The 12,418-nt window shown below is 33.3% G+C and overlaps 1 protein-coding gene across 2 annotated transcripts in view; it reads left to right on the top strand.

Moving 5' to 3' along the window:
- Positions 1-10,163, top strand: part of LOC129220296 (putative sodium-dependent multivitamin transporter) — a 70,366-nt gene extending 60,203 nt beyond the window's left edge. For both annotated transcript variants that reach the window (XM_054854693.1, XM_054854694.1), the window contains 5 exons: positions 365-560; positions 3,228-3,382; positions 5,667-5,890; positions 8,361-8,461; positions 9,857-10,163. In XM_054854693.1, the coding sequence (XP_054710668.1) occupies positions 365-560; positions 3,228-3,382; positions 5,667-5,890; positions 8,361-8,461; positions 9,857-10,002 (822 nt within the window). In that variant the 3' untranslated portion in view covers positions 10,003-10,163. The remainder of the gene's footprint in view (positions 1-364; positions 561-3,227; positions 3,383-5,666; positions 5,891-8,360; positions 8,462-9,856) is intronic.
- The last annotated feature ends 2,255 nt before the right edge of the window (positions 10,164-12,418 follow it).

Below are 12,418 nucleotides of genomic sequence, written 5' to 3'. Positions count from 1 at the left end.
CTTGTAACTATAAAAATAACCGAAATATACAAAAATTAGGGTTATTTGTAACGGTTTTGCAGTTTTTTCAAACTATGACCACTTTACCCCATGCTATGACCACTTTCCCCCATCCCATGGGGTAAAGTGGTCATAAATACAAAGGGAAATGAAAGTGATACAAAACTACTTAAATTCAATATTTTTTTCCTGAAATGCAACGTACCGTGTTCTTTAATAATGCAATGTAAAATAACAACAAAAAAAGTTGAAGTGTTTAAAGAATTTATTGTTTTTATTATCCACATAAGTTGAAAACCTACGATTTTATGACCACTTTACCCCACCAGACCCTATGCTTTTGTAATAAGGGTTTTTCTTCCAGCTCATGCCGTATTACATCACTAATGCGTTGAAAGATCTTCCTGGACTTCCTGGTTTGTGCATTGCTGGCATTTTCAGTGCATCACTAAGTACTGTCTCATCATCGGTAAATGCGATGGCTGCTGTTATTGTGGAGGACTTTATACGACCCATTCGTCCCAAATATGCCAGTTCTGTCCTATTGTCTAAATTTCTTAGTAAGTAAATGGCACTACATTATAGGGTGCTTTCAGTGATAGATATTTGGAGTATTTTTAATCTTGGAGACTAATTTCCATTTTATTTAGTGCCACCATGTGTGGTTAAAGTTACTTACAAACGTATTTGTGGCGATTGGGACATTCCAGAAATATATGGCAACCCTAGTTCTCCCCCATTATCGGTCAAAGTTTCTGAAAAACGTTTGGCAATATCATAAATTGTTTAATCTTTCTAAAAGATTTTTAAACGAAACAAGCCAGCATCATTACATGAAAAGTTCTATCAAAATGTAAAAAAACTGCCAACCAAATAAAGAGCATTTAAAAGCCCATCCATCAAATAAACAAAACAAGTCATTAATATTAGAGGAGACTGGGCATAATTGAAACACTTTTTACACATGGATATTTCTAATTTTGTTACTTATGTCACGTACCAAAATTAATTCAATGTAATTCTTCGTTTTCCTATCAGATAATAATTTCAAAAACTTTTCTGAGACAATTTTTATCCACGATACAGAAATCTACGCAATGACATTTTCAAGAGTTGTTTTCAAAGAAGATAGTCTCTTAAAATGTTTGAAGTATTAATCCGAGTTAAGTGTTATACGAAAGTTGATTGGCAGCTGGTACCAACATTAGTATATCTTCTCTGAAATACTCTCTTTTAAATATTTCAAAGAAAATTTCCTTCTTTGAGTTTTTTTTTTTTTTTTTTTTTTTTTTTTTTTGTCATTTATACGCATTTCTGGATTTACATCTTTGAGTGATATTAAAGGCATCTTCCACTTTGTAACATAACTTATTGAGAAAAACATTCGATTGTGTCACCCTCTCTGGAACTATTGGCGCTAAAACAGTGTTCAGTATCTTTTCTTATTTAAACCAACCAGTATAGTAAGTTTTGCTGAAGTACTTACGTTTTTATTGAGATGCAGCAGTCACATTTTAACGTGAAAACCGTTTGATCGTGTCTATCCTTTTGGAGCGATTAATGCCAAACACTAATCAATACCTATTCCTGTAAGAAACCAGTATTTCTTGCCTGTTTTGAGTTAGAGCACTCTTAAAAATGTTTACCACTCACACTCAAGCAAATTTGGATGTTTTCTAAGAATGGTCAACATGCGCTAATATCCTTGAAAACGTGCAAAACCATAGAAAGTCGGAAAATCTAAAATTACCCGAATCCGATTTTTCTTTACTTTTGATATAGTAGAAAATGAAAGTTTATCAACATCCTATGTTTATTCATCTTGACTTATAATTAATATAAAAATCTAAAATTTTGTCTTATTGTTGCTCTTTTTAATATCTTTAACGGACATTCATTGCATATAACTTCACCGTGGTTGTGAATTTTTGCCGACCATTCCGTCTTCTGTTTTAAACTTAATTTCACGATATAGAGATAAGTGGATTCAAGAACTATCAAAGCATAAAAATATAGTTATGAGAATAGCTTTTTTTTAATGCTTTCTGGAAACAAATGTTTTTATATACAGTGTTAATGAAAATAAGTATAACTTATTCTTCACAATGTAAAGTCCACCTCTGATAAGTTGAGCTATGGCCTTGAACATTTCTTTCAAGGAGAGCAATCCGAAAGAAGAGGAATTGTTAGGAGCAGAGTTGGGCTATCGTTAAAACCTTTTTATTGGCGATACAATCCTGTACCACTTGCTACTTCTTACCTGAATTATATTGTTGGCCAAATGGACAATAACACTGCAAACTAAATCCGCAAGTTCTTAAGTCGTTTTTCCTCACCCCTACTTCAACAAATGGGATTATTTAATCGATCGGGCAGTGGAACTCAACTTGCCAGCGGTGGACAGTAGTGTGGAGTTGACAGTATTTTTTTTTTTTTTTTAATAATGCCCCAGAGGTTTTAAAATGTAGATGTAGAGCTGTCCTCTTTTTACTCCAATGGCTTCATTTGGAGTTATGGGACACTTTTAATCAAAATTCATGTCTCAGTTCTTTTCTAACAGTCCGATGATGGGTTTACTTAAACTTTTTCGAAAATCTTAGAGACAATTTGCATGCATATATTGCAAGAACTTTTTTTTTGGAATGGCATCGAAATGTTGAAAAGTAGACTTTAGAAAGTTTAAAATTTCAAAAGAATGTGATATTTCTGTTTGACTATTCACTGAACAAAGATTTTCCTGGTGATTTTAATGCCAAATGAGCAATAACACTGCAAACTAAATCCGCAAGTTTCTTAAGTCGTTTTTCCTCACTCTTGTTTCAATAAATGTAATCGTTTAATTGGTCTGACAGCAGAGCTCAACTTGCCAGAAGTGGACAGTAGTGATTACGAAAGGAAAGTGAAAATAAAAATGAAATTGAATTAATTATTTAAGCATGCCTACTACTTCTACGTCGCAATTTATACGATTAGTTAACTTTTTTATTTTTCAAATTCTACCAATGAATCTTTCTATTACTTTTATGATTTCTATTCAAAAAGGCTCGAAATGTCCTACGATATTATATGCCATATTAATTCAATAACTTTGACTTTCCTTACATTCTTCAGTAAAAATTACCTACTACCAGTGTGCTCTTTATTTCATTTACTTTAATTTCCTTCAATTCATGTGCAATAATAGAAATCTTCTTCGTTCATTTGAAGCGTTAAGTTGTATTTTTCAGCTTTTTTCTTCGGAGTTCTGTGCGTTTTACTTTCTTTCATGGGAGGAGTTTTAGGACACCTTGTGAAAACAACAGTGTTGGTGGTTGGCCTGTTTTATGGAGTTACATTAGCTATATATCTACTTGCTTCGCTGTCTACTGTGACGAACGAAAAGGTAAAGGACTAGACTGTGCTCACGGGAAAGATAGACTAGATGTAAGCAAAGTGATGCGCCATTTGACGACGTCAATCACGTGTTTGGATTGGACAAGAGCAAATTGGTGCCAAGCTGCCAAGCAGTCGGCGAATGCGAATACTGTTGGTTAGCGTTTTCTTTTAGTATTCTAGAGAAAATCTGAAAAAGTAGGGGCAGTGGCAAACCTTCTGTCAACCTGATTGTTTACTTTCAGTGCATCTTTTCTGTGAGCAAAGTATAAATTTATGTCTTTTAACCTCTCTGATTTCTGTCTCTCTCTTTCTACATACGTACAGGATGTCTCATAAATGCTACGAGAAACTCTTAGGAGTTATAATAAGGGGCACGTTATACATCATAGTTTAACTTTCTTTAACATCTTTAAGGTTAAAGTTAACATTTTTAAACATACATATTTCATCTAATTTTCAATATTTCAAATTCAAATTTTATTATCATGTTTCTCTTTATGCTGGCAACTATTCTGAAATTTTAAACTAGTGTTATGAGCCAAAAACCTTCAAATAAAATTTGTATTTAAAAAAAATGCTATCTCCGTGGGTATAAAAGATACTTTCACGAAAACAAAAAACAAAAAATAATAATAATCCTACATAGTTCGTTAACGTATTTCTGAAATTTATAGCTTATTCCCAGCTATTTGCAATGAACGATTATCGAAAACCTTCTTTCTTTTCTCAATTTCTTGCTGGTCCCCTAATTGAATAGTAGATTCAATTTTTATTGGAAAATAACAGCTGGAGTATACCTTTTATGTGAAAAAATTACAGATCAATTAGTCTCTTATTTCTCGAGAAATCCGTAAAAACACGAATTTTTGAAAGTGTCCCAGTACTTTTAGCCATATAGTGTACATGCTTTGAAACTTTTGATGACCTCTATTCTAAGGCTGGGTGGCATATAAATCAGATTCACACCATGTCTTTAAATCGTATATACCTACTCTACAAAAAATAGTTTCGAAATTCACCGCTGTGTACAATAAACTCTGATCATAAATATGTCGATCTCGTTACACTGCAAAAATACAGAGCATTAATGGTCTTGGAAAAAAACTGCGAGAATTCTCCAATTCACAGTGAGTTTGAAGTAAATTAAATCAAAAAGTAATTTATTAAAGTTCACTTGAAATATCGCTAGCATCATTCTTACTACTACTACAAGGGTCATTCTCATTAAAAAAAAGTTATTTTGATCTTATTAAGAACAAAAAGGAAATTAAAGTGAGTGGAATCAAATGAAAACTTTTGTAGAGATAAATACATGTAAGCGCTTTGCTAAAAAAAATATTGGTCTAAAAAATACAAATATTTTTTGAATAGCATTATACTTTCAGCATTATTCCCTCACTTACGCGTCATTTGCTATTGTGGTGAAGGAATGACGAAGTCATTAAAATAGAATTCTAGTAGTTATGCCTAACTGACATTTGAGTTTATTCGCACCCATATATATACTCAAACTAGTAAGTAACTTATGATTACTCAGTTTTTATGCATTAGTTTACTTTATTTTTCAATTAAAATAGATGTGAAGAAGTGGCGGATTAAATAAAAAAACCTTTATCTTGTTTTACGTTTTCGTAAAGACTCCAAGTAAAAATTTCCGATGGATTAAAGAGGCAAATTTTCTGCAATATATTTCTGGGTTGCCAGCAGTAAATTATTACACATTTTGCTAAAAAAAATATTTCATTGTGATTCTTGGAAGAAAATTGACTGTTGTAAGGGAATGACACTAACCGTTGGGGACAAACTTAAAAATAATCACGTGATCTAATTTTTAATGAAAATTTAATTTTAAATGTTTTTCTTCACTTAAAACCTTCAATTTTTTGAAATAGAAACCGCAAAGGACGTTTGGCGTCCTGAAAAAGACATTTTCAGAAATTATTGTTTTATTTGCTTAGAAATATTTTTTGCTATTTTTTTACTAACAGTGGGGGTAAGCGAGGAAATGACGTTTGGGTACTTTAGACTTACATTAAAGAACTTTAAAAAGTACCCTGAAAAGTATTTAAGCGCCTAAAAATATTTTTTAATCATAAAGCATTCGTAATTAAAAACAAAAACATGAAAATGAACGTTTCTGTGAGAATGAACAACTATTCACGTTGAAATAATTTGAGATTCTATAATCCGGAAAACTTAAGATTTTGCAATTCCATAATTCCAAACGTGCCGCATAAGGATCACCCATTCAAACGAATTTATTTTAATTTTGTTGTTAAATTATTTTTTAGGGTGCTATCTTTGGAGTACTGGTTGGAACTTGTTTCGGAGTGTACTTGAGTGTCATTTCAAGTCAGACAGTGCACGAAATTTTACCCATGTCCAACGAATGTCCTTTGCAAAATCAAACACACAATTTAGACACAGCTTCTTCGCTCAGTGAGCCCTCAATGACAGAATACACATTGAATTCTACACTGCCGTCCTTTAATTCATCTATTTTTGAGATGAAAACGTAAGTAATCTTTTATTATTAATATTATTATCATCATCACATCTAAATATATTTCATCTATCAGCGGTGCCCAACTTCTTTCAGCCAAGGGCTGCGCACCTCATATGAAGATGAATCTCAGTGGTCAGAAAAGTCAAATACGTTTAATTGCTTTTCTAGACCACATGGAGCTGATGTGGCCCGTTGTTTTATTAAATGTTTTAAGTCAAAGAGCCTGATTAGTGACAATGTCACAAATTTGGAATCTAATGTTCAGAAATTGGGTTCTAGAAAACAGATGTACTTAGTAATATAGGCATGAATTAATTGTTAACAACATTATTGGTTTGATATTTCCTTTCCTTTCCCATATTTTCCTATGTTTTTTAGAAAATAATTAATTATTTAAAAGTTTTTTGTGTGTTCAGGCCCGTGTGATTTTTTTTAATGTGAAATGTGGTCCTCGGACAGAGGAAGGTTGATCAGCACTGCTCTGAACAATATGGAAAAACATGAAAAAAAGAAAAGAACACTTATGCTATTGATAAGATTTTTTTTTTTTTTTTGAAACTAAGTTCTGACTATTTGGCTCAAAAGATCTGCAATCAATATTTTTACCGAACTAAAATCATCGGCAGTTTTTAATGGTTTCAGATCATGGTTTTCGATTCGTAACATTGAACATAGCAAAATGGACCTCGCATATAAGCTTCACGGGCTCTTTGTGCCCCGCAGACCGTAGGTTGGGCAATAGGGATCTATCATAACCGAACGAAAAGACAGAGAGAAAAAGAAAAAGTAACCAATAGGAAAAAATCCTCGAAATTAAGTGGCGGAAGAAAGCGTTGAGATGAGGAAAATGCCAAGATGCATCAATTCCAACTTCCACAACGCATTTAACGCTTTAATGAACCCCTATATCTGTGAGATGAAAGGAGGTGTTTGAGATGCATATGGCCATGGATTGTTCAGGTGTTTTTCATGTAGCAATTCAGTATGGCCGCCTACCTTGTCTAGTGGTCAGAGAAGTCTGACTCCGACAGGAAGGTCCGGGTTCGAATCCCAGCTCAGGCATGGACGTACTTTCTCTCTCCTGTCCTTGTCCTTTATTTGTGTGAATGTGTTGTTAGACTGTGAATGGTTGCCCAACCTACAAAAGGGGTCCTTATGGCATGTATGTACTATAGAAGTCGAACTTCCCACCAAACTATAGTACAGCAGGAAAAATGAAGCAGCGCACCCACAATTTGCCAGCCTAGCTGGCACACGAGAACAACAATGCAGTTATGGAGCTAAACATCATCGATGTTTTCCAAAATACACATTTTCGATTATTAATCTTGAGTAATTTTATTTTTGCATATTGCCTGTAAATAATGGCAATTCACATTTTGCAACAATCAAAACTTTCTGTTTATTCAGTAACTAGCTGCGTTGCCAGGCTTTACCCGGTCTAAAATGAAAATAAAAATTGCGTCAAGTGACGAATATTTAACAATCAGGCGTAAAAATAAATTTAAAAAACATCATGATTTCCCTTCCAAACAATAACGACAGATTTTAAAATACTTTTAAGAAATTAAATCCAGAAGGATGGATTTAAAATGCGTAACCATGGAAACACAAAATAAAATAAGTTTAAGGAATTAAAATGCAAAAGAAAATGGTTCACAATTTGAATGGAATCGAGATTTCTTAAATTTGATTTTAAAAGGCTTGTAACTTTTTTTCCTTTCGAGATAAAAGCTTATTTTTTCGACCATAGACCGAGTTAGATCTGGAGTAAAAAAGATCACTTTTTCCAACGGCGTCAAAAAGAAAGCTGTGGGACAATTCCTTCACTTTTTATTGATTTATTCAATGAAGAAAGTAGTGCCTAAATTTCATCTAAGCCTAAAAAAATTCGAGCTGAAAACGCTAATAACTCCCGCCGTAATAAAGTTATAGCATTAAAACAAATTGCGTAGAACGCGAAAAATTCTACCCTTTCTAACGATATGTAATATTAATATGCGCAAGTAATTTTTCACCCCCATATTTGAGAATTTATGTGAAAAATGGGCCTAAATTGGAATAAGAAAAGAACTATTCATCGAATTTTATTCAAACTGGTCTGCAAACCTTTTCAGGACTTAAAGGAACAAACTGTGAAAATTTCAGCGCAATCGGCCGGGTATTTCTCGAGTTTTGCGAGTTCAAACACACAGACGCCTTTTGGGGACTTCATTTTACACTATGTAAAGTTGTAATCAGAAAAGTTTTTATATTTGAATTTTCAGAGCAGTGTAAATTCTTGCCAATGATTTAAACATTTTTAAAGTAAGACAATGGCGATTTAAAATGAATTTAATATTAACAAAACCTTTCTGTTAAGATATAGAAAATTGTTTCTTTTTTAAGGATACTACGCAGAACATGTAGTAATTAATCTATGATGCTAAAAGTTCACAGCCTTGAATACCTATTCTAAAATACTGATTTTGTCTTCCAGATCAACAAATACCCTATCGTACATGTGGATAACGCCCATTTCTTTTGTTGTATCCCTTACTACTGGATACGTTTCCAGTCTTATCTTCGCCCTTATTCAAGGTAATTTTATTTTGATACTATGTATGACCAGGCTGACTATATTATCGCCGAATCAGAAACCGGGGGATACTTCTGGCTAGAATGATTCAAGGAATGATTTACACAAGTGTGTAGAGTTTCAAACCCTTGTCTTGCGGTTTGTTTCATTCAATTGGCGGATTATTTTTATATTTTAGTGAATATTTTATTTTTAGTGACTTTTAAGTTGCTCCATTAAAACAAATAAATCATACCGAATATCCTATAACCCAAAAATTAATAAAAGCTCATTGCACAAAATTGACAAGATTCACTGTAATACTGATAGAGAATTTTCAGGGACAGTAACTAAAAAAGATTTGCTTATAACTTGTGCCAAGTTTCATTAGTATCGCTATCGTAGCCGAATTAAATAGCTGCTCATAGTTAAAATGAAAATAGTATGACCGTGGAAGAGGAAAGTTGGTCACGGCTGGCTTGGATTAGTTATCTTGGGTCTTAGTTATTGACTCTTCTATTCAGATTGACCATCAAGTAGTGCTAAATAAAGCATCAAACCAACATTAAAAAAAAACTGTAGGGAAATGAACTGCATAATAAACATTTTAATGTGAATCATAGACTACCATCATTAGTGTTAGGTCAGCTCCATACCGTTAAAGCATCACAATGATGCCCATATGCACTAGCACCAGATTATTCGACTCTCGGTCAAACTAAAGCCCTGAATCCAAGAATTAGTAGCGGCACATCTACCATCTTGGGGCTAAATTATGCTTTCTTATATGGATGCCTCAGTTGCCAAATCGATTAACTCCACTTTTAAAAAAATCACCATTTCTGCTTTAATAGTGCTTAATCAATGCTTAGCATGTGAATTTATATTAAAGTTTTGCATCAGTACATTTCTGATCATATGATGGCAAAAAATTTAACACTAAGTCCTATTTACTCCTATGGACAACACCATCTTCTTTATAACTTTTCTCTATTTTTTGTTTTATGGAGTTAATCGATTTGGCAAGTGAGGCATCCACATGTCTGCTACTCGTAGAGCGTTTTTTTTTCCCCTTGATTGTGGATTGATAAACATCGAATTAATAAGAAACCACAATCAAGAAGCAAAACAAGCTACTTCACCATAGCAGACACAGTAGAAACAATCATTTAGTCTCAAGATGGTAGACGTGTAGCTACTTATTCTACGATTCAGGGCTTTAAGTCAGACATCTAAACCACGGATTAAAGAGTTTTTACCGGTTAAAGGAGGTTTCGATCGGCGGTTTGGACTTTTGACTGTGGATCAAGTTACCTGGTGAATACGGGTGTTACCCCAATTATTTTCAAATAATTTATTTTCACTTAAAAATTCCTGCTAGCTCATAAAAGAGTAAATACGTGTGCTTTTTCTTCTAGATGAGCCCCAAGATGTTCCTACGATTCACTTAAGTCCCATCAGAAGAAGATTTTGCAAGGACAAAATGAAGGTTGAAGCAGAGCAAAAAATCAACCAACAAACAACTGAATTAAACGAAATAACTGCCAAAATAACAAATGCTTGAAATGCTATACTTCAAATCACATCTACATCTTAGATAAGTAAGAAATAAACTATGAACGACCATAAATATATATGCATATTTATAAACCATTCCATCACCTGGATCATACTTCTTTGTGATTTGAAGTCTCAGTGGTACAATTAAAGTGCTCTTGTTTCTGTTTCAAGCTCTATTGGTCCTAATGGGGTCGTTTCCAAAATTTTAAAAGTATTTTTTTTTGAAAGAGCATGCTTAAAAACATAAGATCTGACCCTTTTTAAAATAATTTATTTCAGTTGAATATTTTTAAAAAATTACTTAAATCGGTGCGCTTTCATTGTTTACACTTCTGTCGTGTGACATCACAAATGATGAAATGCCATTCAGTGTTGCCATTTACAGAACAAAATATTTAATTCTCATCTTTACTCACGTGTATTGGCAACGATATGGTTGATAGCAAGCGTAGAGCGCAATTTTAATTCGCTGCTTGATTATCATAACGTGGAAACGCGATAGAAAGATGCGCCAAATTGCATCATTTGTGACGTCATCAAGACCACGCCTTGTTTGAAAAATCGGATATTTTAAAAATGTATTTGAAAAAAAACTGTTGGGAAAAATAAAGTATTTCCTGGGGTCCATGTAATTTTTTTGCTCATTTTAAATGACTAAAAGTAGTACATTTGACTGAAGGAAACCATCCTATTATGCAGAATAAGAGTTTTCCAGCGCATTTGAAAATTTGGCTATCAATGTTAATGCAAAATGTGTACATATAATATAATTTGAATAAGAATTCTGATGAGAATGGAATTTACGATTTCCACAGAGAGACTTAGTGATGCAATTTAAGTAGTAAAACGGGGGGGGGGGGGGCAAAAGCTCAACTTAAGTACAGATTTTGGTCTAAGAGATTTCCCTTGATTCATCAAAATTGTTTAGTTATACCTAGAGTGACTATACGTCGAGTTTTGAATGGAAAAATCAAGTTTTCAGGTATCCTGTCCCAATGTTCCCGCACACGCTGAAATATCACGTTTTCTGAAGTGACATAACGGAACACTAAATGCTTTATTCAAACGCAACTGGATTGTGCTGTTTAAGTATTTTCATACCAATAAATTAAATCATGCATAGTTTTTAAATATATTTTATGTTTGCCAGAGTCTAATGCACCCAGGAATGGATATTTTAGCTTGTGACAAATTTGTGGGCTAACGAGCAAACACAGTTGCAAATCGCGGTTCTTAAAGCATTGTAAAAGCAACTTACAGGTAGTTATCAAAATAATGGATACACTTTGTGACAAGTGTGTTGGGAATCGCTACTCTGCCATAAAAGCTCTGTTGATAAAGGTGCCTTCTGGCTCTAATCACTCACGCTGGTGAATCCAGATGGTGATTGAGCTCTCTGGTCATTTTTGCTGATATTGTTCGCGTTTTAGACTTTACAATCCTCTTCAACACCGTCGGTTTCTTTTACTAAGCTTCTCTTTCCGTCCACTATTTTGCTTTGCCGAGCTTGTCTTACAACGCTGCGTGTATGCTGCCATGACTTTATTGTACCTCTAGAAACCCCACAAAGTTGAGATGTTTCAGTTACTCTTGCTTCAGCTAGACGCGCTGCAACAATTTGGCCTCTTTTAAAATTTGAAAGATCCAATATTTCACGCGAATGAAAAAAAAATCCAAGACGTCCAGAATTTCAGTTAATCCACCATATACTACCAGAATATGTATATTGCTATTTATGAAAAAACCAGATACCTAGTTTTATTCTTTATTACGTACGAGGCACATTCAAAAATGTCACTTTTATTCACAGGTGTTTCCATTATTTTGATAACTACCTGTATATGGAATTCTGCATGAAACTTTTATTTAAAATCAACGCCCATTGTACTTAAGCAACTTAATACATTAAAAAATAACATGAATTCTTCGCTGTAAAATGTTCATTTCTGCTTTTGTCCCTCATAAAATATTTTTAAAAAAGCCATTTTTTAATTATTGTAAATATACACTTATAGATGCCAAAAATTGATAAATGTCCCGTTTGGAGGAAACAAATAAATGGTCACCTTAGTTATACCCCAGAGAGCAAAAGTTATTGTTTATTTTGTTCAGTTTATTTGAATATGCTTTTGAAGTTTGCTTAATTTTAGGACAAAAATTCCAATTATGTAAGAAGAATTTCGAAAAGGTGTGCCATTCACGTATTAAATGACTTGTAGTACAACAGATTTCGGTAGTTTGTTCAACTTCAGGTTAAATAAACTCGGAATCAGGGTTTTTAAAATACATTCATAATTTAAGTGCCAAAGTACTGTAAATCAGTTACGCGCAAATGAAGTTTAATATATTTTTCATTCTTGGTTCGATAGGGGAGCTCTTTCGAAGAAAAATATTGTTTTTATAAGATGATTTAAATACTA

The sequence above is a fragment of the Uloborus diversus genome, chromosome 4 (assembly GCF_026930045.1).
Source record: "Uloborus diversus isolate 005 chromosome 4, Udiv.v.3.1, whole genome shotgun sequence".
In the NCBI taxonomy this organism is placed as follows: Eukaryota; Metazoa; Arthropoda; class Arachnida; order Araneae; family Uloboridae; genus Uloborus; species Uloborus diversus.
Note: the sequence above shows the minus strand (reverse complement) of the source record. Positions and strands in the feature narration are given on the sequence as shown.